The sequence below is a fragment of the Geotrypetes seraphini genome, chromosome 2 (assembly GCF_902459505.1).
Source record: "Geotrypetes seraphini chromosome 2, aGeoSer1.1, whole genome shotgun sequence".
Taxonomy (NCBI): Eukaryota; Metazoa; Chordata; class Amphibia; order Gymnophiona; family Dermophiidae; genus Geotrypetes; species Geotrypetes seraphini.
In genome coordinates, this window is record NC_047085.1 from 39793665 (window position 1) to 39820626 (window position 26962).

At 41.3% G+C, this 26962-nt stretch overlaps 1 protein-coding gene across 2 annotated transcripts in view; it reads right to left on the reverse strand.

Annotated features, from left to right (window-relative positions):
• Positions 1-220: 220 nt before the first annotated feature.
• Positions 221-26962, reverse strand: part of NSMCE2 (NSE2 (MMS21) homolog, SMC5-SMC6 complex SUMO ligase) — a 375119-nt gene continuing 348377 nt past the window's right edge. For both annotated transcript variants that reach the window (XM_033933000.1, XM_033933001.1), the window contains 3 exons: positions 22382-22485; positions 8012-8109; positions 221-569 (listed from right to left, as the gene is read on the reverse strand). In XM_033933000.1, the coding sequence (XP_033788891.1) occupies positions 461-569; positions 8012-8109; positions 22382-22485 (311 nt within the window). In that variant the 3' untranslated portion in view covers positions 221-460. The remainder of the gene's footprint in view (positions 570-8011; positions 8110-22381; positions 22486-26962) is intronic.

The window sequence follows — 26962 nt, forward strand, 5'->3', positions numbered from 1 at the left end:
GTGAAATCACCTACTCAAGTCCATCTTTTCCCAAGTCTGAATGCCAGCAGATAAGAGACTCCAATGAAGTCCCTTAGTAGGTTCTCATTCAGCATCTCTTCAGGCAGTGGCAAACACCTTGGATAGGCATCAGGCTGGAACATCTAGTCCTAGTTCTACCCGTAGCAGTCAGAATATTAAAGGGAAACTCCCCCCCAAACATACTACTGATAACGAAAGACCAAATGTAATAAGCCACTTTATTTATCAGCAAAGGATAAAAAGAAATACTTTTAATTTTCATGTTACATTCTTCTAACAAAGCAGTTTCATTGAGACTAAACTGTAGCCAAGACCATGCTTGCTATAAGACCAAATCTTCCAAATTCAACAGTTCTGTTACACAATCCACTCAGTCAGCAGTTTTCGCCATCAGATGCCCTAATAATTCATCTTTGCTGTAGAAAAAGGACCAGCTGACTTACTGGCTCTTCTGTTTGTTTTGAATTTCAATAGCTCTTTTAAGTACTGCATCAGGCACAAGATCTGTTATCTTCATATTTAGATTATCACAGCCAATTTTAGGGCAGCTGTAAACAAAAGAAAGAGAAATCAGATAGCTGCATTTTCTTCAGTTAATGAACTTTGTCGATTAGGATTCTCAAGTCGGTCCTGGTTTCTCAAGTCGGTCCCTTGCCAGTCAGGTTTTCAGGATATCCACAATGACTATGCATGGAAAAGATTTGTCTACAATGAAGGCAAACCAATCCCCTACTACTACAATTTATCACTTATATAGTGTTGAAAGGTGTAAGCAGCGCTGTATATTTTGACATTTAATAGACAGTCCCTGCTCAGAATTTACAATCTAACTTGGGCAGACAGTCATGACATATAGGATTAAGGATGCAGAACCCAAGGTGCGAGAACAGTCTCGAAGAGGTAGGCTTTTAGCTGGGCCTTGAACACTTCCAGAGATGGAGCCCACTATACGGATTCGGGAAACTTGTTACAAGCATACAGAGCAGCAAGGTAGAAGGGACGGAGTCTGGAGTTGGAGAAGGGAAGGGCATAGACAGAAGGGGCTTACCAGCTGAGCGGAGCTCACGGGGGGGGTGGGGGGGAGGAACATAGGGAAAGATAAGTAAAAAGAGATAGTGAGGGGCAGCCGAGTGAGTGAATTGTATTCAGAAATGGATGGGAAGCCAATGAAGTGTCTTTAAGAGAGGGGTAACATGAGTATAGCAGCTTTCATGGAATATGAGTCATGCAGCCGAATTCTGAAAGATTAGCGGGGAGTAAGATGTCTAAGTGGAAGGCCTGAATAGTAGCAAGTTGCAGTAGCCTAAACATGAGGTGATGAGGGTGTAGATAAGAGTATTGGTAGTGTGCTCAGAGAGGAAGGGTCAGATTTTGGTAATATTATAGAGGAAGAAGCAGCAAGGAGAGAGAGCAAACAAAACAGGGAGGATGAGAGTGTTGTGTCCACAGAGACAGAGAATGGGGGAAGCAGAGAGGTGGGTTTAGGTGGGAAGATGAGCAACTTTGGTTTAGCCATATTCAATTTTAGATGGTGGTGAGATATCCAGATGGCAATGCTGGACAGGCAAGCTGAGACTCTGGTCTGGGTTTTAGTAGAGATATCTGATACGGAGAGGTCGATCTGGGAGTCGTTGGCATAGAGGTGATACTGGAAACCATGGAAAGAGATTATAACTCCAAGTGAGAAAATGTAGATTGAGAAAAGTAGTAGTCCCAGGACAGAGCCTTGAGGTCCACCAATCGATAGTGGGAAGGCTGTGGAGGCGGAATCACTGTTGCATACACTGAAGGTGTGATGGGAGAGTTAGGAAGAATACTAGGAAAGAGCAGAACCCTGGAATCCCAGTGAGGACAGTGTGTCAAGAAATAGGCAGAGATCAACAGTATCAAAGGCGGCAGATAGATTGAGAAGGATGAGGATAGAGTAAAGACCTTTGGATCTGGCCAGGAACAGGTCATTGGAAACTTTGGTAAGGGTGGGTTCCGTGGAGTGCAGTGGGTGAAAGTCTGACTGAAGTGGATTTATAATAGCTTGGGAAGAGAGGAAATCCAGGTAACGGCAGTGAACAGCACATTCAAGTAACTTGGACAAGACGGGGAGGAAGGAGATGGGGTGATAGTTGGAAGGGCACTTGGGTCCAGTGAGGGATTTTTTAGGAAGGGGTGTGACAATGGCAGGTTTGAAGGCATCTGGAACAGTTGCAGTGGAGAGTGATAGGTTGAGGATGTGATGGGTAAGAGGGATGACAGCAGGCGAGATAGCGCCGAGTAGGTGAGTGGGAATCAATTCAGAGGAGCAGGTAGTGGGTTTGAAGGACGAGAGAAAATGTGTGGTTTCCTCCTCTGTGATCGTGGAGGAGGAGGAGAGGGTGGCAGGTGTTGAGAGGAGGTTAGCAGAAGGGAGAGGTGGAGGGAGGGGAGAGTGAGGCAGCCCGGTTGAGAGCTCAAGATAAATTTTCATGATCTTATTGTAGAACTCTGCCATAGTTTGGGGAGAAACTGAGGTGGGATAGGAGGTGAGGGTGCTTTGAGTAGGGAGTTAAATGTGGTAAAGAGACAGCGAGGGTTAGAGCTAAAAGAAGTGGTTAAGTGGGTATAGTATTTTTGTTTGGCCAGCGAGAGGGCAGACTGGAGTGATGTCAGCATGGATCTGAAGTGTATGAAGTTGGAGTGTGCATGGGATTTAAGCCAGAGACATTTGGCGGAATGGGAACATGAGCGCAGATAGCAGATGCGGGGGGTCAGGCAGGATTGGGGCTTGGCACATCTAACAGAATGTGAAATTGGAGGCACAAGGATAGCGCTGTCACTGTTCCCAGTGTTGTGCTCACTGGTGAGATCGTGAGCACAACACTGTCACTCTGTGAAGATTCAAGCAAGATCATCTTAGCCCTGAAGAAACGGCTTAGTGCTGTGAAATGTTGGCATTTTAACAGACTGCTTTAAACTCACAGCGATTTCAGTTGCAAAATATCTCAGTCCTCAATTATTTTAAACCTCAACAGCAAGTTGTCACTCTATGGAAGTTTTTTTAGCCAATGATGGTGGTGGTTTGAGCTTGAGCTCTGCCAATAAAATCTGAGGCTTTTTCTTCCATTTTAGCAGACTCTCACCTACCTTTAAGTGGAGTTTTTTTGCACTATTTTATTTATATTTCCCCACTTCACCTTTTGCAATTTAATGACATCATCTGATGGCATCAAGGACAGAGGAATGTAAGCAAAGCTTTAGAGTTTTCTAGAGCTGTCTACCGAACATGTGCAAAGACTTCCCATATGAGCGCCCTTAATGGGGCCATCTCAGTTTTGCAAAAACAATCTCTGACCTAAGGGAAATATGTGGGGTTTTATGAGGACTGGTATTCTGCTGTTCTCAGATGACACCTATTACAGAAAAGCAATTTTTCTCTGAAGGCAAATAGGATATCATTGTCCTCACAAGTACAAAAAGTGTTCCTCCCTTCTTGTTGATTTAATATATGCTATTTGATTCTTAACTTGGACAAGGCTTATATTTTTGTTGATTTCTAAAGACTTTTAGATCTTTTGAGAATGACAAAATATATCTGCTCAAGTTTTTCTGGTGCAGACAAAAGGCCCCGAGAATGAAGTCCATCTATATGAGCTCCCCAGCTCAGTTTTGATGTATTTGTGGTTAGAATAATTTGAACTAGAGGAATATTGAAGGGAATTCCTTTTACCAGATTTAACAAAATTTACCACCAAGACAGGAAATATCAATTTATTCAGTGCTTTGGATAATGTGTTGTAAGATCTGAATGACTTGAATCCACTATGATTACACTTACCCCTCCATATTCGTGAATTCTGTATCTACGGATTCGGTTATTTGCGATTTTTGACCAAAAAATAAATTTTAATTTTTTTGGCTTTTTTTTAGCCCTGTAAGCCCCCCCCCTTAAGTCTTACCTGTTGGTCTAGCGGGTTTTCAGGCAGGAGCAATCTTCTCACGCTCCTGCTCCGTGCAGATCGCTCACAGGAAATGGCTCGAGAGACTATGGGAGCTCAAGGCAGCCATTTCCTGTGAGCAATCTGCATGGGTAGGAGCGTGGGAAGATCGCTCCTGCCTGAAAACCCGCTAGACCACCAGATAAGGCTTACAGGGTCTTACAGGGGCTTACAGGGCTAAAAATAGCCATGGGAAGCCGGGGATAAGGGCAGAACCGGCCCGAATATTATTTGCAGTTTTTCCATATTCGTGGGCCGGCTCTGCCCCTAACCCCTGCGAATACAGAGGGGAAAGTGTACAGAGATGTGCCAAGGGAGTTATATAAGAAAACAAAAAGGGAGAAAGGTCCCCTAAGGAAGGAATGACAAAGGGAAAGGAAGCAGGAATGGACCAATAAAAATGAATCATGGAACATTGAAGTAAAAACAGATGAAACAAAGTTTTTATTATAAACATAAAACAAATCTCCAAAAGATGATGGAAGTTCAAAAAATAGACTCACTCAACATAGTTCCATGTTTTGGTGCTAGGTGCCTGAACCAGGAGTCAATAATGATCTGAATGATTTAAAACACAAATGACTGTGATTGGGGTTAGGAAATATTCAAAGGGAAATTAAACCCTTCTTTTCTTGAAGCTCCAAGAAAATACACTTTTCACTCCCGATGTAGGTGCCTAGCAACAAAACACAGAACTGTTTCGTCTGAGCCTTCTGAGTTTCCACAATCTTTCGGGAATTTGTTTTAGGTAGACCTACTTTTTTAAAAATCATATACACTTTATTTCATCAGTTTTTACTCCAAGGTTCCACGATTCATTTTTATTCATTCACCTACTTCCTTGTCCATACACGTTTGCTCACTCATTACAAACATGGACACTAGCATACTTTCATTAAACAAATACCAGCTACATTTAATGGAGACAAACTATCATGGTTGTTATCTCGAGAGCAATATTGGATTTTCTATTTAAATACATCTAGACCTTACGGGCTTAATGAGTGCATTGAATGGTTGTCAGCTTGACAATACGATCCTGTTGTACAGATTTGATGTATGATATTTAAACATTAACAGATGGGGGGGGGGGTTATTCCATTGTAAATTTAGTTTGTTTCAATAAAGTTTAATCAATTGAAGACGTCAACATGCATTTAAGACGTACGCTGTTCACTGCAGGATACCAGATTACTTGTGGCTCAGAAGACATCATTATAGCGACCAGAGACAAGTTGTGAAAGATTTTTCTGCCCCTGTCGAAGGATTGAAACAGGACTCTGTTGGGCAGCACTCGACTCACAATTCTAAATCTAAGCTGGCATTTTGAAAAACATTTTCACATATATTAGTTTGCGTTATTTTGATTTTGCTTCATTTGAACTTGCATTGAATTTTTGGGCCGGCGTTGTGATTACTTTTGACTGGGGATATATGATTAATTCAGGGAAATGTATAATTAAGACAGCACAGTTTGCCCAGACTAAATTTTTTGTAATTCGACTAGAACTGAAAGGTATTGGCAGAATAGAAGACACTAATATAATGTAATATACATTCAAACATCACATAAAAAATTAAAAATTACTGAGAGAACATATGATGTATGGATGGTGCGCCCACATCTGTAATACTGCATCCAATATTGGTCGCCTACCTTAAGAAGGATATGGCATTACTCGAGAGGGTTCAGAGGAGAGCGACACGTCTGATAAAAGGTATGGAAAACCTTTCATATGCTGAGAGATTGGAGAAACTGGGGCTCTTTTCCCTGCAGAAGAGGAGACTTAGAGGGGATATGATAGAGACTTATAAAATCATGAAGGGCATAGAGAGAGTAATAATAATAATAATAACAGCTTATATTCCGCAATACCGTGAAGTTCTATGCGGTTTACAAAAGATTAAGCAAAGGTACAAATTGACTGACTTCAAGAGGGGAAGAAGAAAGAGAAGTAATTAGACAGGAAATTCATTGTTGAGGAGAAAAGTGATCAAAAGGACAGTAGAGAGGGAAAGATTCTTAAAACTTTCAAAGAATAAAAGAACAAGAAGGCATTCAGAAAAGTTGAAAGGGGACAGATTCAAAACGAATGCTAGGAAGTTCTTCTTTACCCAACGTGTGGTGGACACCTGGAATGCGCTTCCAGAGATCGTAATAGGACAGAGTATGGCACTGAGGTTCAAGAAAGGATTGGACAATTTCCTGCTGGAAAAGGGGATAGAGGGGTATAGATAGAGGATTACTGCACAAGTCCTGGACCTGTTGGGCCGCCGCGAGAGCGGACTGCTGGGCACGTTGGACCTCAGGTCTGACCCAGCCGAGGCATTGCTTATGTTCTTATGGCAGCTGGCTCTTCATTTGAGATGCCTCCCATTATTGATCTCTCTCAAACAAAATATCTATAACAATTTGTGGAGTTTTAAATATACTGTTTCTCGTGAATCATTCTTCTCAGACAATCATTGTTTTTTGCCATGTTTTTGCAATCATTGTTTGATATTACTGGTAATTTACATTTTGGGGAATTTCTTTTCACTAGCATACTTTGACATTCTTTGTATTTTAATTTGAATATTTTTACTGCTGTAATTGTCTATTACTTATGTTTGGCTTATTCTTGCTGTTTCCCAATTTCTTCAAGCCAAGAACCCCCTAGATTGAAAAAAATTTCACGGAGCACACCCAAGCTCCAAGCAGCAGAGATTTTGAAATGGCCATTTGATTGTAAAATAGTAACTATGCAACATACATAACAAAGACAGGTCACTGCAACTGGCATACAGACCAAGGCATATGTGGCATGATCTGTTATATTTCAGTCTTATATAAACGGCCCCTTGACAGGTCATGCGTTATTCTGACCCGCTTAGCGGGATATAAAATTTTAAAATAAACAAACAAAATAAATACTCAGTGAACTGAACAATGACACTTAGATCTGGCCCATTTATAAGAATGGGAGAAAAGGAAGATCTCCACAAAAGTTGTCACTAGTGACCAATACAGTTTCATCTTTTCTCTGGGAAAATGAAACATGAAATTTGATTGGTCACAAAGGGCAAGTTTTCTCATACTCACATATTCCGCCTGAGCTTGTTAATTTTGCTGTCTCATGAGATCAACAGGCTCTTTGTGCATTTCAACACACATCAGTTACTACAAAATGTTTAAAGCCCTGTCTGATGTTATAACAAACCACATTAAAATGTTTTGATATCATATCAGTAAGGCCAATACATAATACTGCCACTGCAAACTTGTTCAAAGAAAAAAAAAGAGTTTGAGTTTTGCCATATTATAACAGCGATAATTCCCAAGAGTCAAAGAGCAGCAACCTTATGTCTTTAAATATTACACCAGATCCTAAAACACTAATACAACACCTAGTAAGAAAATGGAAGTGCTGCAAGATTTCTACACAGAAACATTTCCATTAATAAATTCAGAATGAAATACTTTTTTCTAAATTTGTTGAGTATTTTTTTTCCTTTGCTTTAATTACAGTGCCTCTGTTTTTTCTCTATTTTTTGTCTTCTGTCTTTGCAGGGTACTCTGTCCATTTGACATATCTTCTCTCTCTCTGTCCACCTTCTCTCTTCCCTCTGCATCCCTATCTATCATGTCCTGCATCAACCATCTGTGTCCTTCTCCGTTTTTACCCCTGTCCCTATCCCATCTCCATCCAGCATTCCCCCTCGGTGTCTCTGTCCCTATCATCTCTTCTCTGGTGAATCACTTCTCTATTATTTTCTTCCCACACTCCCCACCCTGTGGTTTGCATGTCTCTCTCTCTATTCGTTATCTTCCTCTTCAATCTGCATCTCTCTCTCCCTGAGTCCAATGTTTCCCCCTTCCCCTGATCCAGTCTCTCTCTCCTTCTCTATGGCCATCCCCCAGTCCAGGACCACCTTTCCCTCTTCCACTCTTAAGTCCAGCAGCATCCCTCCTCTGCTCCCAGTCCAGTAGCACCTCCCCCTTTTACCTCCTCCCCCCACCGGTCCATCTTTTGCAACATTACCGGGCTTTTTTGGGCTTGTTTTCAATCATTATTCTGATGGCTTCTTCTTCGTACACGTGATTACAGACCTTGTTTCTCATTGGTTTCTTCATTTCCACCTGTATTTATATATAAAGATTGTACATTGTAAAAAACTTACAGAAGTGACAAGCAGCTTGCTCTCAGAACCATCAGACAAACTACTAGTAATAATAAACATCACATACAAGAACTTCTCCAGAAACTATTAATCTAGCCTAAATTATCAGCAGAAAATGTTGTATATTACCTGTTCTCCAACATTCTTCTACTACCTGTGCTAATTTCTCTACCTCTACACAAGCTCCCAAAACAGACTTGATCGTGTTTGTCTGTGGGGCAGAACAGGGGTAAAAAATGAATCTCTAATAAATGGTACTCTATGACTGGCAGCTGGGATATATTCTTAGTTGTGTGGACAAGAATAATGGGGCATGTGAAATTACAGAACATTAAATGCAAACAGTTCAGCATTCCTGCAATTAAAAAAAACTAAACAAAAAAACAGAGTGAAGCCCAGCAAAATGTAAGCATCTAGCCTAATATGGCATAGTTTAACCCAAATCTCAGAAGAACATGATACCAGTGGGATTCAAGGAAAATTAATTCTCCAATAGTAGCAGATTCATAGCAGATTCTACAATAATAGCAAGAAAGGGATGTTTTTCTAATATGACATACCATTTTGAGTATTCCCTCTATATGGGTTGTCTGTGTATTTGTATTATAATTCACAGCCTGAACACTTCAAGAGATGATGGTATTGGGAGTATATTTGGATAGCTGTTTGAGTATGGAAAAGCAAATATTGAAAACGATTCGTATAGGATATATGCAATTGTTATATAGATTAAAACCTAAGTTGCCAGCATATGATTTCCGTAGTGTGGTGCAAGCAGTAATACTAAGAGTGGACTATTGCAATTCTCTTTATGTGGGAGTTACTAAAGTGAAGATGAGGCCACTGCAGATGTTAATTAACTCTGCCGCAAGATTTCAAGAATGACTCATATAACCCCAGTGTTGAAACAATTGCATTGGTTACCTATTCAGCAGAGAATACAGTTTAAGATTCTTTCAATCATACAGCAAATCTTGTATCATGTTTCCCCAATGGCACTAAAGGAGTTTTTTGAAATCTATCAACCCAGAAAATGTTTGAGATCTGAAAATGGTATGAAGTTGAATTTGGAGGGTAAGATGTTAGTCTCTCATGGTAGGATTGGGGCAAAAATGCTGTCTTTAGCAGGTGCCAAGCGCTGGAATGCGTTGCCTGGTATTCTGCGATGGGAGACTGAACTTAAATGTTGAAAACACAATTATTTGTCAATGCCTTCATGTGCAAATGCTATTTGCTGTTGAAGCCTTACCGTCCTGTAAATGTTTTTATGGGATTTTGTCTTTCCATCTTGTAGGATGATTTTGAAACAAGGTTTTAATAATGATACTGTTAGTTAATGTTTTATTGTGTTTGTTCCGTCGAAAAATGTTTTAGTATTTTTAATATGTATGCATGTAATTTTGTAAACCGCATAGTTTTTATGCGGTATATCAATTTTTAAATAAATAAATAATAAAAATATTAAATTTCACAGGTAATCAAAATGACAAAGATAAACACGTTTGTGGAGGGGGGGGAAGAAATACAATATTTGATAGGAAAGAAGACAACAAATGGAAAACACAAAAGGGGGGGGGGAGTTAGAATCTTGTCGGATAATAAATGCTTAGGGCGATGTTATCAATCAAAAGCATCCTTGAACAGAAACGTTTTAAAGTTGGATTTGAATTTTGAAAGAGAGGCGTCTTCTTGAAGATGTGATGGCGTATTGTTCCATAGCGCTGGAGCAGTAACAGAAAAAATTGATTTTCTGGTCGTATCATATATGAGACGCTCATTTAAAGACGCTTTTACTTCTGATTGACCTAAAAACACTTTTTAATATTGGCCTAAATCTTATTGTTTTATTCTTTTAAAACCACTTACTTAAAGATTCTCTTTAATTTCAAAATGTTTATTTGCTTTAGAGACAGCCATAGCTTGTGTTTTGATAAAGTTAAACCTAGCCTTTTGTTTTTCCCCTTTTTTTCTAACCCAACATTGTAACTTTATGTTATTCCTTACCCCTCATGTATGTTTTAGATGAAATGTAAGGTGTAATTTGTCAATATTTGTTATATTTTAGCCTCTTGAATACTTTTATGTTGAAAATGTACATCGCCTAGAAATTTTGTAATAGGCGATTCATCAAATATCTAATAAAACTTGAAACTTGAAACTGTGTGTCTGGTTGTTGGGATCTCCAGTACATTACGATTGCTGGAATGTAATGATCGTGAGGGTATATACGGAGTAAGATATCTGTGAATGAATCTTGGAGATTGTCTCAATTTGGTTTGAAAAGTTAGGAGAAGAATTTTATAAGTCAGTCGAAAAGAGGAGACTGAGAGGGGACATGATAGAAACATTCAAGACACTGAAGGGAATAGACTTAGGGCTCCTTTTACAAAGGTGCGCTAGCGGTTTTAGTGCACGCTACACGCTAACGCCTCCATAGAGCTTGCGTTAGCATTTTTCTTTTAGCGCAGGGTTAGCGCGCGCAATCTTCAGCGCACGCTAAAAACGCTAGTGCACCTTCGTAAAAGGAGCCCTTAGTAGATAAAAACAGATTGTTCACCCTCTCCAAGGTAGGGAGAACAAGAGGGCACTGTCTAAAATTGAAAGGGGATAGAATCCGTACAAGCGTAAGGAAGTTCTTCTTCACCCAGAGAGGGGTAGAAAACTGGAACGCTCTTCCGGAGGCTGTCATAGGGGAAAACACCCTCCAGGGATTCAAGACAAAGTTAAACAAGTTCCTGTTGAACCGGAGCGTATGCAGGTAGGGCTGGTCTCAGGGCACTGGTCTTTGACCTGGGGGCTGCCGCAGGAGCGGGCTGCTGGGCACGATGGACCACTGGTCTGACCCAGCAGCGGAAAATTCTTATGTTCTTATATGGGTAACCAGTGTGCCTTAATTAAGGGGAGGGGGCTGACGTGATCAAATTTTTTTGCTTCAAAATAGAAGTTTGACAGTATTCTGGATTATTTGTAGTCTTGAAAAACATCCTGTAGCAAAACTTAAGAATTTAGTTACCACCGTTTTACAATTCTACTGCATTTCTTCATTGCAAAGTATGCTCATTTGATACTTTGTAATTAAAAAAAAGTCAGTATAGTTTGCAATTTTTATTTACTTTCTAAGTATTTTACTTAAATGTGGCTTCTGCACCACCCAACATTACCACTTATGAGATTTTGAACATGGCCGTCAGCCACCGAATTGTGTTATTGCAGCTAACAGAAATGTTTGCAACTCAGATTTACAAACTTAATTCCATAATTTCTATCACATTTGTACCAAAACAGTCCCATCAAATTACAAGATAAAAATACAACTTAGTGGTTAGAGTATCAGGTTAACAACCAGGGAAGCCTGCAACTGCTCCCAGTGACCTTCAGTAAATCATTAAGACTCCACTGCCTCCCTATCTCTTTTTTTTCTACTTCTTTTTCCTTGTATTATATTGGCATTCCTTTCGTCCATCTCACGGCTGGCTGCTGCAGAATCAAGCCCCAAAAGCAAAAACAGCCACCCTAATGGGCTAGCCGAGTGTGTAATCACCTGTTTCTGTGAAGGGGAGGTTGAACCAGTAATTACGCCCCCCCCCCCCCATACCGACTGCACCACATGGCGCAAAAAACGCTCATAAATCGTCAAATTTACACAAAGTTGGCATGAACTCAAACTAGGAGACCTTCAGGACCACATTCCAGCAGTTTTCCTGACAAAAATCCAAATTTAAAAAACGCATGGAGAAGTTGAAGATCCAAGATGGCTGACGAACCCGAATTTGCACCAAAAACGAGCTAAAAACAGCACTTCCCAAAATTAAAAAAATTATCAAAATAGGATTTTTCAGGTGGGGAACACACAAAACTCCTTGAAATTAAGTTTTAGAAATCGTTGGAGCCTGTCAGCTCCTCTTACTCATTCTGGTCACAGAAACTGCAGCTGCTCTCTTGCCTCGACTAAGAGCCAGAGTGAGAATTCACTGCCACACTGCTGGAAAAGCTGTCCTCAAGCTGATCTTCGGGCTGCTGGTCAGACTCCACTGTTTGACTATGCCTCCACCCCTGAGGATCATCAACTGTGCACGGAGACAGGCAGAGGCACGAAAACACAGCCTGCATGCTGCGGGACACCGCTGAACCCCTTAAGCATGCTGAACAGTCTGTACTCGACCCTCCGCTCAACAGGGAGTGAGATAAGATCAGGGACAGCCCTGACATCCAAGGAAGACTAGCAGACTGGCTGACAGGTACTCCGAAGGGATCAGGGATCGGCCTGTCAGCTACAGACCGAAGTCTGTGAATTCTCAAGCAGGCAGCACTTCAAATGTCTGCAGAACATAAAAGAACTGCGAAAGAGAACGCAACTATGTTGAATTAAAAATAATAAATTAGAGAAAGCAGAACACACTACAACCACATGAAGAAGAGAAAGACTGATGGGAGGAGCTAAGCCAGCCTGTGATGTACCCTAGAGGCAAAGTGAAAAACTTATAATTCTGTTCTGCAATCCATGCGAGTAAAAGGAAATAACCCTATGGTCTAGAACAGTGTTCTTCAACCGCCGGTCCGTGGTTTGCAGAAATTTCCTGCTGGCAAGATCGATGTGCAAAAATTTTCTGCCAGTCCATGCAAGGCCAGTGAGATCACGGCTTCCTCCCCTTCCGCTCTAAGTACTTGCCTGTAGCGTCAGCGCAACGATTCATTTCAGCAGCCTTGGGGCTTTTGACGAGTCGGATGATGCAACTTCCTCTTTCCTCAGAGGCGGTCGCGACCCATCAAAAGCCCCAAGGCTGCCAAAGTGAATCGCTGCAGGCAAGTACTGAGAGCTCCTGTTCCTCGTGTGCATCCTTGGAAGCATTTTCTCTATATGTGTGTATATAAAAACACACCCGCACTGGCTCTATTATGCATAGATGTGTGTGCAGACCCAAGTAACTTCAGATCTGTATTTTCCTATATTTCTTAATGGTGGCTGTGGTCGGGGGTATTTTCTGAGGAGCTGGGCTGAATCTGTGCTAATTTGGGGCTTGATGTGTTCCCCATTCTGTGGGTGAAAGCTTAGCCTGCCCTATTATACAGGGTTGATATCCCTTCCCTCCCTCCAATTAGAGCAGCTATAGAAAAGAAAATGCTGCCAGTTTCCTCTCCTTGTCATGTCTGCTTTATTGGGATTATTTGAAAGATACAGACCTCTCATCAGAGCCCCATTTCTTTTCCTGCCCTTTCTGGGACCCTTCATGCTGTATTCAGGATGAACTCGGGTGCCCCGTTGCAGGTATCCAAGGAGAAGATGTACAAAAAACAAACTCAATAGCCTTTTATTTCTCACAGAATGTTCCGTGCAGATGGGGGGAAAGAGGTGTGTGGGAATTAGTTAAAGGTTTAGGTACATTATTTTTAAATTTTTGGTAACAGTTTAGAGCAGTGTGAGATCACATCTACTTTTGACACAGAATAGTCTGTTATTGAGAAAGACATGGGGGAAACCATGCTTGCCCTGGATCGGTAGCATGGAATATTGCTACTACTTGGGTTTTGGCCAAATACTGACCTGGATTGGCCTCTGTGAGAACGGGCTACCGGGCTTGATGGACCATTGGTCTGACCCAGTAAGGCTATTCTTATGTTCTTATAATTTTGGTTGATTAATCATGGAGTTTTTCAGAAGTAGATTGGTTGTACCTATTTTGTTAGGTTGCTGTATTCTTTTCATGGACCTTTGTACTTTTTACTTCTGTAATTTGACTGTTGATTTTATTTTTTTCATAAAATCAATAAAATTTTAAGTGGAGGATATATCGTATTTGAAATATGGATCCTGCTAGAGCTGGTGTTAAACATAACTGGGGACTGCAAAGCCCAGGCAGTGCTTCTTTAGCTTCCAGCTGACTTAGGGCTCTCTCTGACCAGGGGGCAGTTGCCCTAGTTGCACTCCCCTAACACTATTCCTGTCATGTGTGAACGCAGTATTCTGTTAGCATGATATTTCTGTGTAGCATTCTGTAATAATTTGGCTTATTCAGTTTGTGAAAGTTGATTTTTTGATGGAAGCAGTGCTGGAATTGCGCACAGCACTAATTGAGCTGCTCTACACCAGTTGGGACTAAGCACTAAGGAAGCTGGTGTGTTTTTTTGTTTGCTGCATTGCAACAGGGTGACTTCCAAAATTGGGGAGGGTTCACAGAAGACCTCGGGTTGGGAATTTTGTGGGTGCTTGTTAAAAGCCGTTATTAAAAGTGAAGCCAGCAATTCTGTTCCCAGTCCCCAGGGACTGGAGAGTTGCTACAGCCTAGAGAGGAAAAGTTTGAACTGCATTGCGTTGAAGTTTTGTTTTGTTGTTTGAACTGCAAGGACCTGGTGAAGCCCAGGTCTCCATTAACCTAAAGCCCAGGTCTCCATAGCGTGGAGTGGATTTGTTGTTGGGTTTGTTTTTTTTTGTTTCTTGTTGGGAACAGTATGGCATTGCCCAGGACATGACTGCAGGCTACTTACCTAGGGCAGAGCTTGGAGTTTGCTTGTTGGACTATAAAATGGCTACTATGAACTTTTTGCTGGTTGAGTGAAAGCCAGTACAACAGTTGTGTTTCCTTTTCTTTTTGTGGATTAAACTTACTGCAATGGTCTGAGAACTTTTTGGTTTATTATTATTACACCAGAGAACTGAATTACCGTGTAGGGTCTCCCCCTTTGGGAGCCACACCAGGGTTGTGCTGCCACCTGTCAGCGGACCCCTTGAGGGACCGACTGGTGACAATGTAAACTGCTTTGAAGGTGGTTGTAAAATTACAAAAAGGCGGTATATACAGTAAGTCCAAGTCCCAATCCCTTTCCCTTAATGCTGCTGAAAATGACCAGTTAGCCCTGACCAGGCAATTCAACCAGCTAGGAGTCATTTCTGGTTGGTTAAATTGCTTTTAATATTGACTCCATTATGTTTTCAAAAGGGCTTCCATCATTCATTTGTTTCTTGTGACCCAGAATGCAAAAGACGATCTGCTCACATTGTCCTTCTATCATATGGTATTGAGGCAGTAGTAGATTGAAAACCCTTTGCCCAGGGGCCATAAAGTATTAATGTCTTAGGGTTAGATTTACAATAGTGCACTATTAATAAATAGGTTCCAATGCTAAAACAGAACCTACAGTAAATAACACATATTAATAAGAACATAAGAACTGCTGCTGCTGGGTCAGACCCGGGGTCCATCATGCCCAGCAGTCCACTCACCCGGTGGCCCTTAGGTCAAAGACCAGTGCCCTAACTGAGACAAGCTTTACCTGCGTACATTCTGGTTCAGCAGGAACTTGTCTAACTTTGTCTTGAATCCCTGGAGGGTGTTTTCTCCTATAACATCCTCCGGGAGAGCGTTCCTGTTTTCCACCACTCTCTGGATGAAGAAGAACTTCCTTACGTTTGTACGGAATCTATCCCTTCTCAACTTTAGAGAGTGCCCTCTCGTTTTCTCTACCTTGGAGAGGGTGAACAATCTGTCTTTATCTACTAAGTCTATTCCCTTCATTATCTTGAATGTTTCGATCATGTTCCTTTTCAGTTTCCTCTTTTTAAGAAGAAGAGGCCCAGTTTCTCTAATCTTTCACTGTATGGCAACTCTTCCAGCCCTTAACCATTTTAGTCGCTCTTCTCTGGACCCTTTTGAGTAGCACTGTGTCCTTCTTCATGTACTGCTACCAGTGTTGGACGCAGTATTCCAGGTGAGGGCGTACCATGGCCCGGTACAGTGGCATGATAAACCTTCTCCGATCTGTTCATGATCCCCTTCTTAATCATTTCTAGCATTCTGTTTGCCCTTTTCACCGTCACTTCGCATTGCGCGGACGGCTTCATCGACTTGTCGACCAGTACTCCCAAGTCTCTTTCCTGGGGGGGGGGGGTCTCTCCAAGTACCGCACCGGACATCCTGTATTAGTGTATAAGATTTTTGTTACCAACATGCATCACCTTACACTTATCCACTTTAAACCTCATTTGCCATGTCGCGGCCAATTTCTCGAATGTGTTTATGTCACGCTGCAGGTCTTCGCAATTTCTCCTGCATCTTCAATACTCTGAATAACTTCATATCGGCTGCAAATTTAATCACCTCAGTCGTCGTTTCAATTTCCAGGTCATTATAAATATGTTGAAGAGCACGAGTCCAAGCACTGAACCCTGCAGCACTCCATTTGTGTCGCTTTTCCAGTCCGAGTATTGTCTGTTTACCCCCACTCTCTGTTTCCTATCCGCCAGCCAGTTTTTAATCCACGTGAGTATTTCACCCTCAATTCCATGGCTCGCAATTTTTCGAAGTAGTCATCATGCAGAATCTTGTCGAACACCTTCTGAAAATCCAGATATACAATGTTGACCGGCTCGCCCTTGCCTATCTGCCTGTTTACTCCCTCGAAGAAGTGAAGCAAGTTCGTCAAGCAAGATCTTCCTTTACTGAAGCCGTGCTGGCTGGTCCTCATCAGATGGTGTCCGTCAAGGTGATCAATGATGCGGTCCTTTATCAGCGCCTCTACCATCTTTCCCGGTAGTGAGGTCAGACTCATCGGTCTGTAGATTCCAGGATCTCCCCTCAAACTTTCTTGAAGATCGGCATAACATTCACCACCTTCCAGGCTTCTGGAATCCTTCCCGATTTGATCGACAGATTGGCTATTAGTTGAAGCAGTTCAGCTATAGCCCCTTTCAGTTCCTTGATTACCCTTGGATGGATGCCATCCAGTCCCGGGTATTTATCATTTTTAAGCCTATCAATCTTCCTGCATACCTCTTCTAGACTAACCGTCAACCCTGTCAGTTTCCCGTCTTCATTTCCTGCATATAGCCTTCGGCTTCCAGTATGTTGTGTATATCCTCTTTGGTAAATACAGACACAAAAAATGTGTTAAGTTTGTCGGCGATGGCTTTGTTCTCCTTTAGCACTCCCTTTATTCCATGGTCATCCAACAACCCCATCGCTTCCTTCGCGGGTCGTTTCCCGTTAATATATCGAAAGAACTGCTTGAAGTTGTTTGCCTCCTTGGCTATTTTTTCCTCGTAGTCTATTTTGGCCCCTCTTACCGCCTTATGGCACCTGCTTTGATGTTGTTTGTGCTTGTTCCAGTTTTTGTCTGTTTTTGACCTTTTTCATTCCTTAAACAAAGTCTTCTTGTCTCTGATCATTTCCTTCACCGCTTTTAGTGAGCCATGCCGGTTCCTTGTTCTTTTTCCTCTTGGATCCCTTGTTAATACGCGGTATTTATAGATTTTGCGTCTCGGTGACTGTGTCCTTAAAAAGGGACCATGCTTGCTTTAGAGTTTTGACAGTGCTTATCCTCTTCTTAATCTTCTTCCCCACCATGAGTCTCATCCTTTTGTAATTCCCTTTTCGTAAGTTCAGTGCCATGGCCATCATTCTGGATCGATGTTTCGCCCCCGTGTCCAGGTTGAAGCGGATCATATTGTGATCACTGCTTCCTAGAGTCTCTTCTATTTCTACACCATGCGCCGGTCCTTGTAGTCCATTTAGAATTAAGTCCAGAATTGCATTTCCTCTTGTATTTTCCTTGACAAGCTGTTCCAGGAAGCAATTGCCTACAGCATCCAGGAACTTGGTCTCCCTACCACAGCCAGAGGTGCCTAGGTTCCAGTCTATCCCCGGATAATTGAAGTTGCCCATAATAACTGCATTGCCTCCCTTGCAGTTGCATTTAATCTTGTCCATCATTTCTCCATCAGTTTCTTCGGACTGCCCTGTGGGTCGGTAGTAGATGCCAATCTTCGTTTCCATTCCATTGTTCCCAGAATTTTAGCCCTTAGAGGCTCTACCTTATTTTTCATTTCCGGCTTGTTCTCTCCGGTAGACTCAATTCCCTCTTTGATATATAGGGCAATACCCCCACCTTTTTGACCTACTCTGTCTCTGCAGTATAGCTTGTATCCCATTGCACAGTGTCCCAGATGTTTTCCTCATTCCACCAAATTTCTGTGATGCCGATGATGTCAAGGTTATCCTTTTGTGCCATAGCTTCCAATTCCCCCATCTTATTCCTTAGGCTCCTTGCGTTTGTGTACATAAACTTGAGTTTGCGGCCTGTTACTTTCTTGCATTTCCTTCCCTTTTGTGTCCCTTTTGATCTGTCCATTCGTCACAGTCATGCAGCAGTGCCTTTTAGTAGATCTTCTGCAGGCCTTATCTTATGCATTGGAACCTATTTTGCGGCCTGTTACTTTCTTGCATTTCCGTCCCTCTTGTGACCCTTTCAATCTGTCCGTCCGTCACAGTCATGCAGCAGTACCTTTTAGTAGATCTTCTGCAGGCCTTATCTTATGCATTGGAACCTATTTACTAATACAAAAGACTCTGTGGAGGGTTGATGTTCCTGATATGGACTTTATTATTGATTCAACTTGATAATCCACACACATGCAAAAAAAAACCCCAAACCATATAAACATATAGGACCCAATCCACTTGAAACGTGGGACCCAACACGGTCTGTGTTTCAACAAAGATGTCTTCCTCAGGGGTCCCCTTGGAGTTTATGCAGCACACAGATCAGTAGATAATCCTCATAGGAGGCTCTTAAACATACTCCATGGGCTGAAGTTAGGGCCCCAAGTCGTGAACTGGATTAGAAGCTGGTTGACAGACAGACGCCAGAGAGTGGTAGTTAATAGAATTTGCTCGGAGGAAGGAAAGGTGAGTAGTGGAGTGCCTCAAGGATCGGTGCTGGGACCGATTCTCTTTAATATGTTTATGAGCGACATTGCTGAAGGGTTAGAAGGTAAGGTTAGCTTTTTTGCGGATGATACCAAGATATGTAACAGAGTGGATACCCTGGAAGGAGTGGAAAACATGAAAAAGGACCTGCAAAAGTTAGAAGAATGGTTTAACATCTGGCAACTAAAATTCAATGCGAAGAAGTGCAGAGTGATGCATTTGGGGGGGGGGGGGGGGTAGAAATCCAAGGAAACCATATGTGCTGGGAGATGATAGGCTGATAAGCACTGACGGAGAGAGGGACCTTGAGGTGATTGTGTCTGAGGATCTAAAGGCATCTAAACAGTGTGATAAGGCGATGGATTTAGCCAGAAGGATGCTAGGCTGTATAAAAAGAGGAATAACCAGCAGAAGAAGGAAGGTATTGATGCCCCTGTATAGGTCATTGGTGAGGCCACACTTGGAGTATTTTGTTCCGTTTTCAAAGCCGTATCGGGTGAAGGATATAAAAAGACTTGAAGTGGTCCAGAGGAAGATGATGAAAATGGTAAGGGGTTTGAACCAAAAGACGTATGAAAAGAGTCTGGAAGACCTAAATATGTATACTCTGGAGGAGAGGGGGAACAGGGGAGATATGATACAGATGTTTAAATACTTGAAAGGTATTAATATAAAACCAAACCTTTTCCAGAGAAAATGGTAAAACTAGAGAGCATAATTTGAGATTGCAGGGAAGAAGACTCAGGAGCAATGTTAGGAAATTCTTTTTCACGGAGAGCATGGAAGATGCCTGGAATGCCCTCCCGAGGGAAGCGGTGGAGAGGAAAACAGTAATGGAATTCAAAAATGCATGGGATAAACATAGAGGATCTCTAATTAGAAAATGAAGAATGTAAATTAAAGAGCTAAGGCCGGTACTGGACAGACTTGCATGGTCTGTGTCCCATATGTGATGATTTGGTATAGGATTGGGCTGGGGAGGGCATCAATGTGAACTCCACTAACTTGGAAAATGAGGATGTTACTGGCCAGACTTTATTGTAGATATCCTGCAAACAGGATGGTTGGATAGGCTGGAGTGTGCTTGGACAGCAACTTCAGCATTTAGAACCTAGGACAATACCAGGTGGACTTTACAGTCTATGGCCCAGAAATATCAAAGAAGAGACAAATTAATTTAATCATGCATTTTTAATGGCTATAACTAATGGGCAGACTGGATGGACCGTTCATATCTTTATCTGCTGTCATTTACTATGTTCCTATGTCACAAGCTTTTCTATATGGATTATATAGGGACCCCTGAGGAAAACATCTTTGTTGAAACACAGACTATGTTGGGTCCCACGTTTCCAGTGGATTGGGTCTTATATTTTAAAATGTTTTTTTGTTTTGGTTTTTGTGTGGATTATATTAAGTTGAATCAATAATAAAGCCCATATCAGGAACATCAACCCTCCACAGAGTCTTTTGTTTTGGTTCTACCTATTTACTAATAACATGTCATCTAGCCCAACCTCCACCAGCATAGAAACATGACAGCAAATAAAGGTCAAATCGCTCATCCACTCTGCCTATTCGCAGCATCCAACATGAAATGAAAAATCCCAGTCCAGTATGTCAACTGGATATCCTTTTGATGATCTGGCAATGGGCCACTGAGACAAGGCCAATAATTAAGAATATGAGAAAAAGCTTCTCTGAACAATTGTGCCATTACTATAACTGGTTAAGCCATGTAATCTAAAATACAGGTCCTCCATATAATGCAGAAGAAAATGATTAACATTTTTAAGATTTAGGAATACTTTTAATATAGAATTGACATTGTACCGGGCCATGGTACGCCCCCACCTGGAATACTGTGTCCAACATTGGTCGCCGTACATAAAAATGACATAGTACTACTCAAAAGGGTCCAGAGAAGAGCGACAAAAATGGTTAAGGGACTGGAGGCGTTGACGCACAATGAGAGGCTAGAGAAACTGGGCCTCTTCTCCCTTGAAAAGAGACTGAGAGGGGACATGATCAAAACATTCAAGATATTGAAGGGAAATGACTTAGTAGATAAAGAGAGATTGTTTACCCTCTCCGAGGTGAAGAGAACCAGAAGGCACTCGCTAAAGTTAAAAGGGAATAGATTCTGTACAAACGTAAGGAAGTTTTTCTTCACCTAGAGAGTAGTAGAAATCTGGAACGCTCTTCCAAAGGCTGTTATAGGGGAAAGCACCCTTCAGGGATTCAAGAAAAGGTTGGATAAGTTCCTGCTGGAACAGACACCCACAGGTAAGGCTAGATTCGAATAGGGCACTGGTCTTTGACCTAAGGGCCGCCACGTGAGTGGACTGCTGGGCACGATGGACCACTGGTCTGACCCAGCAGCGGCAAATCTTATGTTCTTATGATACAGTAGCATCTTCAGCAAAACAACAGTGATTCAGGGATGTGGGTGAGCAGTTGGCCATCAACAAGGAACTGCTCTACAGGAGTCTCTGCAAATCACTTTGCTACAGTGGTTTGGATTGGGAAGCTGTGTCTAAAAGGGCAAGAAAGCTCTGGTATTTTACACTTAATCCCCCCCACCTTTTACAAAAATCACACAAAAGGCTTTTAGCACTGGCTGATGCGCTGAATGCTCTGCGCTGCTCCAATGCTCAGACGAACTCTATGACCGTTAGAGCAGTGCAGAGCTTTCAGCGCCCAGTCGGCACTAAAAACCTCTTGCACAGTTTTCTATAAGGGGGGGGGTAATTTTTCACCAAATATGATTGGATAACTTCCAACTTGCAATATTCATTTTCTAGTGCCATATTATTGGGGCAATTTTCAGAGCTTGTGGGGAATGCAGCCCATTTTCAAAAGGAAAATCAGGCTTACCACCATTTCTTTCGGCAAACATTTCATCTGTTTTGCAATGTAAGTCCTATGTGCATTATCACACTCCTGATCTAGCCAAGCCCCCCTTTCTGAATGTGGGTAAAAGTAATTGCGTTTTGACTAATGCAGGTTATTTTACTCACACTGGAGAAAGAGTTTTCAGCTGGCCTTTTTCAGCAACCAACTATTTACCCATAGAAGAACTTTTGGAAATTGCTCTCCCCAACTACAAATAATAACACCTGAAATCACGCTCGAGGGAACTGAACAGACTTGACAAGTAAATGGATGTAACAGAAGATGAGATTAGAATATTGGTCCCAAACTCAAACCCTTTGCAGGGCCACATTTTGGATTTGTAGGTACTTGGAGGGCCTCAGAAAAAATAGTTTATGTCTTATGAAAGAAATGAGGTAAAACTCTTTATAGTTTATAAATCTTTCTTTTGGTTAAGTCTTAATAATAATATTGCCATTTGTAGCTAAAGAGACATATGATCAAAAAACTGTTTTATTTTACTTTTTGTGATTATGATAAACATACCGAGGGCCTCAAAATAGTACCTAGCGGGCTGCATGTGGCTCCTGGGCCGCAAGTTTGAGACCACTGGATTAAAACATCTTATTTTTATATCACAATGCTTGGAGAACATACCAGAGTAATGGGACAAATAAAATTTGTTTGAGTTTGCGTAATTGTTATATCTTCATCTAACTCTTCAGTTGGCTGTTCCCAATCTGTGCCCTGTGCAGGACCAACTACAAAGAAAAGAAAACCAACAAAGAGACATATCAGTAACTTATTATGAATGAATGACTGCCTAGGATTGTCCATATTACACTTATTTTGAAAGCTCTACACTGGTTACCTGTTCAGCAGAGAATTTGTTATAAAGCTCTTGTCAGTTGTTCATCAAATATTGTACTCCTCTACACCTACCTGCTTTCAAAACTTGTGGGAAGTCTATTAACCTGCAAGATGTTTGAGATCTGATGAGGGGGGGGGTGTCGCTCATCAGTTTAAAAGAAAATGGAATTCGCTATGTATAATCTAGAACAGGAGTGCCTGCACTTTTTGGGCTTGCAAGCTACTTTTAAAATGACCAAGTCAAAATGATCTACCAACAATAAAATTTTAAAAAAACACAAAGCACGCTGTATGCAGAGAAAATGTTAAATATCATTTATATTCCGCAGGTTTTCAAAGAGGTCAAGGCAGATGACTTTATGCAATGTCACCTCAGGAACAACTATACAAAAATAGACAAATATACCCCCTCCCTTTAACTAAACCACGATAGCGTTTTTTAGTGTAGGGAGCTGCGCTGAATGCCCTGCGCTGCTCTCAATGCTCATAGGCTCCATGCGCTAAAAACCGCTATTGCGGTTTAGTTAAAGGGGGGCCTTAGTGCAAAATATAGACAGCAGATATAAATTCTCAAAACGGACACATTTTGATCACTAAATTGAAAATAAAATAATTTTTCCTACCTTTGTTGTCTGGTGATTTCATGAGTCTCTGGTTGCACTTTATTCTTCTGACTGGGCATATTATATTTCTTCCCTTCTTTCAGCCTGCTGTATGCTTCTAGACCTCATTCCCTCCGTCAACTTTTTCTTCCTCTCTCCCTGCTCCCTCCCCTTTCTTTCTTTATGTCTCCCTGCCCCCCCCCTTTTTTGTCTGTCTTTCTCTCTCCATGCCCCCTTTATTTCTGTCTTCCTGTCCCCCCTTTTTTCTTTCTGTCTCCCTGCTCCCCCTTCTTTCTGTTTCCCTGCCTGCTCCCAAGCCACTGCTGCCTCCAAGCCACAGGCCTCCAAACCACCACTGCCTCAAGCTTTCCCTGCTTCCCCACACAGAAGTGTCGGCCCGACCACATTTCCTCTCCTTGACATCATTTCTGAAGTCGGAGAGGAAGTTCCGGGCCAGCCAGGCAGCGATTGGCTGGCCCGGAACTTCCTCTCTGACGGCAGAATTGATGTCGGGTGGGGGAAGTTGGTCAGCTCGGCACTTCTGAGTCAAGAAACAAGTAGAACACAAAGGCAATGTGATCGACTTGCGTTGCCTTCGCGATCTACCGGTCGATCGCGATCGACCTTTTGGGCACCCCTGATCTAGAATATCTATTTTCTCAATTGCCGGTAAGAATCTCTGGAATTCAATTCTAGGTACAATGAGATTATGCAAAGATCGTATGTCTTTCAAGAAATTGTCAAAAACACAATTGTTTGTGGACGCTTTTCTCTAACTCTGTGGTTATTATTTGTTTCCGATTTGAATAATTCTGTATTAATGAAATTTTGTGGGGGAGACTGACTTATTTGTTTACTGTATTTTACAATATTTGTTTGTGTTTGAAATTGTGGATGCAATGTTTTTGTATATCGCTTAGATTTAAGCGAGTCGTAAATTTAAAATAAATAAATAAATATTGTTTTCTGAAATCTGCCTATAAATATATGGGTGAGCCTCTGAATACTGTTTCGCTACTTTAAGAAAATTTCACATGTTTTCTGGCTATTTCCTAAATGCTTGTTAAGGTATTATTCTGAAAGCTTCTGAAATGTTGCTTAATCAAATCAATTCTCTGGAATTAGATGTGAAGAGTTTATACAAAACTCACATTAGACTAGTTCCGGCCTATATGTATGCACATATTTATTTATATTTAAGAACTCTACAAATAAAGTCATAACATCATCTAAGTAACAAAGGAGAAATGTCAATCTTTTAGTCTGCATTTACAGGAATAGTTTAGATAAGACCAAAAAAAGTGATATTTGGAGGAGCCATATCACATCCTGTGATTATAGAGGCAGATATGTTCCTTTTTTCATCACCTGAAACACTGAGCTAAGTGTATACCTTTCCTTACACATCCTGTTAAAAGGTTATGCTTACTGGTTTTCTTAAATAAGTCACAAAAAATGCAAGCATGCATATCGTTATTGTGCTCAGAATCTCTTGTGCTTTCCATTAGGATAAGGTGAACTATCACATGCATATAAATATAAATAATAAATAAAACTTAACAGATGTAGAGAGATGAGATTTTTGCATTTTATGAAGGATACAACATCCGTAAAATGTATGCCATTTTAACAAAATGATTTGATTTTCATTACAAAAATATAGGAGAAGGAGCAGGATATGGTTCTCTTAATCAGCTAAAATTGAATGTGATGGCTGACTGAAAACAGAGGGTGATGGTAAATGGAATTCACGGAGAAGAAAGGTAAGTAGTGGAGTGCCTCAAGGGTCAGTACCAGGGCCAAGTCTATTCAATATATTTGTGAGTGATATCGCAGAAGTGTTAGAAGGTAAAGCTTGCCTTTTTATGGTTGATACCAAAATTTGCAATAGAATGGACACCTGGAAGGTAGTGGACAACATGAAAAGTGATCTTCAAAATTAGAATGGCCTGTTTGGCAGATAAAATTTAAGGAGGGATGCAAGGGAGGGGAGAAAGAGAGAGATGTTGGACATGGGAGAGCAGGGAGATGTTGGATCCAGGAGCAGAATGGAGTGATGGCGAGATGCCTGGCAATGGGAATGAGGGATGAGTGGGAGAAAAGCTGGACCATGAGGAGAGTGCAGGAGGGAAGAGAAAGGGACATGTAAGGCTACGAGGGTGGGGATGAAAGGAAGAGGGAACAGATCCTGGGCTATAAGGGTGGAAGAAGGAAGATGCTGAGAACGGTAGAACCCTCAGGGGGAGGAGAGGGTGGATAAGAAATGGATAAGAGGGTAGATATTACAGAGGGTAGAAATATGGTAATGGGAGGTACTATATGTTGAAGATGAAAGGGAATGGAGGGCTGAAGAAAGAATGAGATTTTATAGGTAGCTGAAAAGTGCAAAAGAGGAGAAGGGTAGAATAGAGCTATAAAGGAATGAATAATATGTCAGAGGCAGGTGTAGTAAGGGAATAGACAGAAGAGAGGAGAAAAGACAAATGGAAAGCAGCTGCCTGAAGGAGAAATAGCAGCTGGCAGAAAAGAGAAACTGAAACCAACATGATGGAAAAGTAAAATTACCAGACTACAAAGGTAGAAGAAAAATATTTTATTTTAAATGTTCTAAATAGAATATGGATAATAATTAACAAAAATATTGTTTATATTTTAACAAATAAACTTGCAGAATTTGCTAATTTTGTGCACAGAAGTTTGAAATTATTTTTTGCATAATTCCAACAAGAGTAATATTGTTAAGTATGTGAAAGAACTTGAAGCAGTTCAGATGAAGGCAATGAAAATAGATGGGGTTTGCACAAAAAGATGTATGAGAAGAGACAAAGTCCTGAATAGGTATACTATTGAATATATTGCTACTGTTTAGGTTTCTGCTAGGTACTTGTGACCTGGATTGGCCACTGTTGGAAACAGGATACTGGACTAGATGGACCACTAGTCTGACCCAATATGGCTATTCTTATGTTTTTATACCCTAGAGGCATTGCGGATAGCTTAAAATTCTGCTTCACATTTGATTGGAGGAATGACTTGATCAGATCATATTATGTTTTATAAAAGACCCATATATTGCTTTTATAAAATATAGGCTTTTGTAGACTTTCACCTTCAATATACACCTTGTTAAAAGAGAACCCTGCTTATATCTTACTTATTTGTGTATTTGGGAAGATGTGTGTGTCCGTCTCTGAGAAAAGATGATATCAATATATGCAGTATGACTTTGGAAATAGTGGGTTCACTGACCTGATTGGGAACAGGGCAGTCCACAATTTGAATTTTGGCGGGAAAGTCAGTTGGTCAGCAATTTGAATTTTGTTGTGAAAGTCCATAGAATGGAAAAGTCTATGGTTGGTTTAAATATGTTCTCCCCGTGGAGCTGGGTTAGATGTTCTCTCAAGGTTTCCGCAGCTGGCATCGTGCTTGTTGCAGGTTTCCAATTAGGTCAGTGAGCCCATTATTTCCAAAGTAACACTGCAGATTTCAGAGCATACCCTGAAGAAAGCCACAGCATGGTGGCTGAAACATCGCAAAGACGCAGCGAGACCCGGAAACCTGCAACAAGCACAATGGCAGTTGCGGAAACCCTGAGAGAATGGCTAGACTGTTTGATGGATTCAGTTCTTTTGAGGTAATCAGCGGAAGTCCTTTAAAGTCAAGAATGTGCAGGGATTATTATGAGCTATCAGATAGAAAATAGGAAGCACTATTTCATTATTAAGATGGAAGTTGTTCCTACTTTGCATATCTTGTTATGATGTAG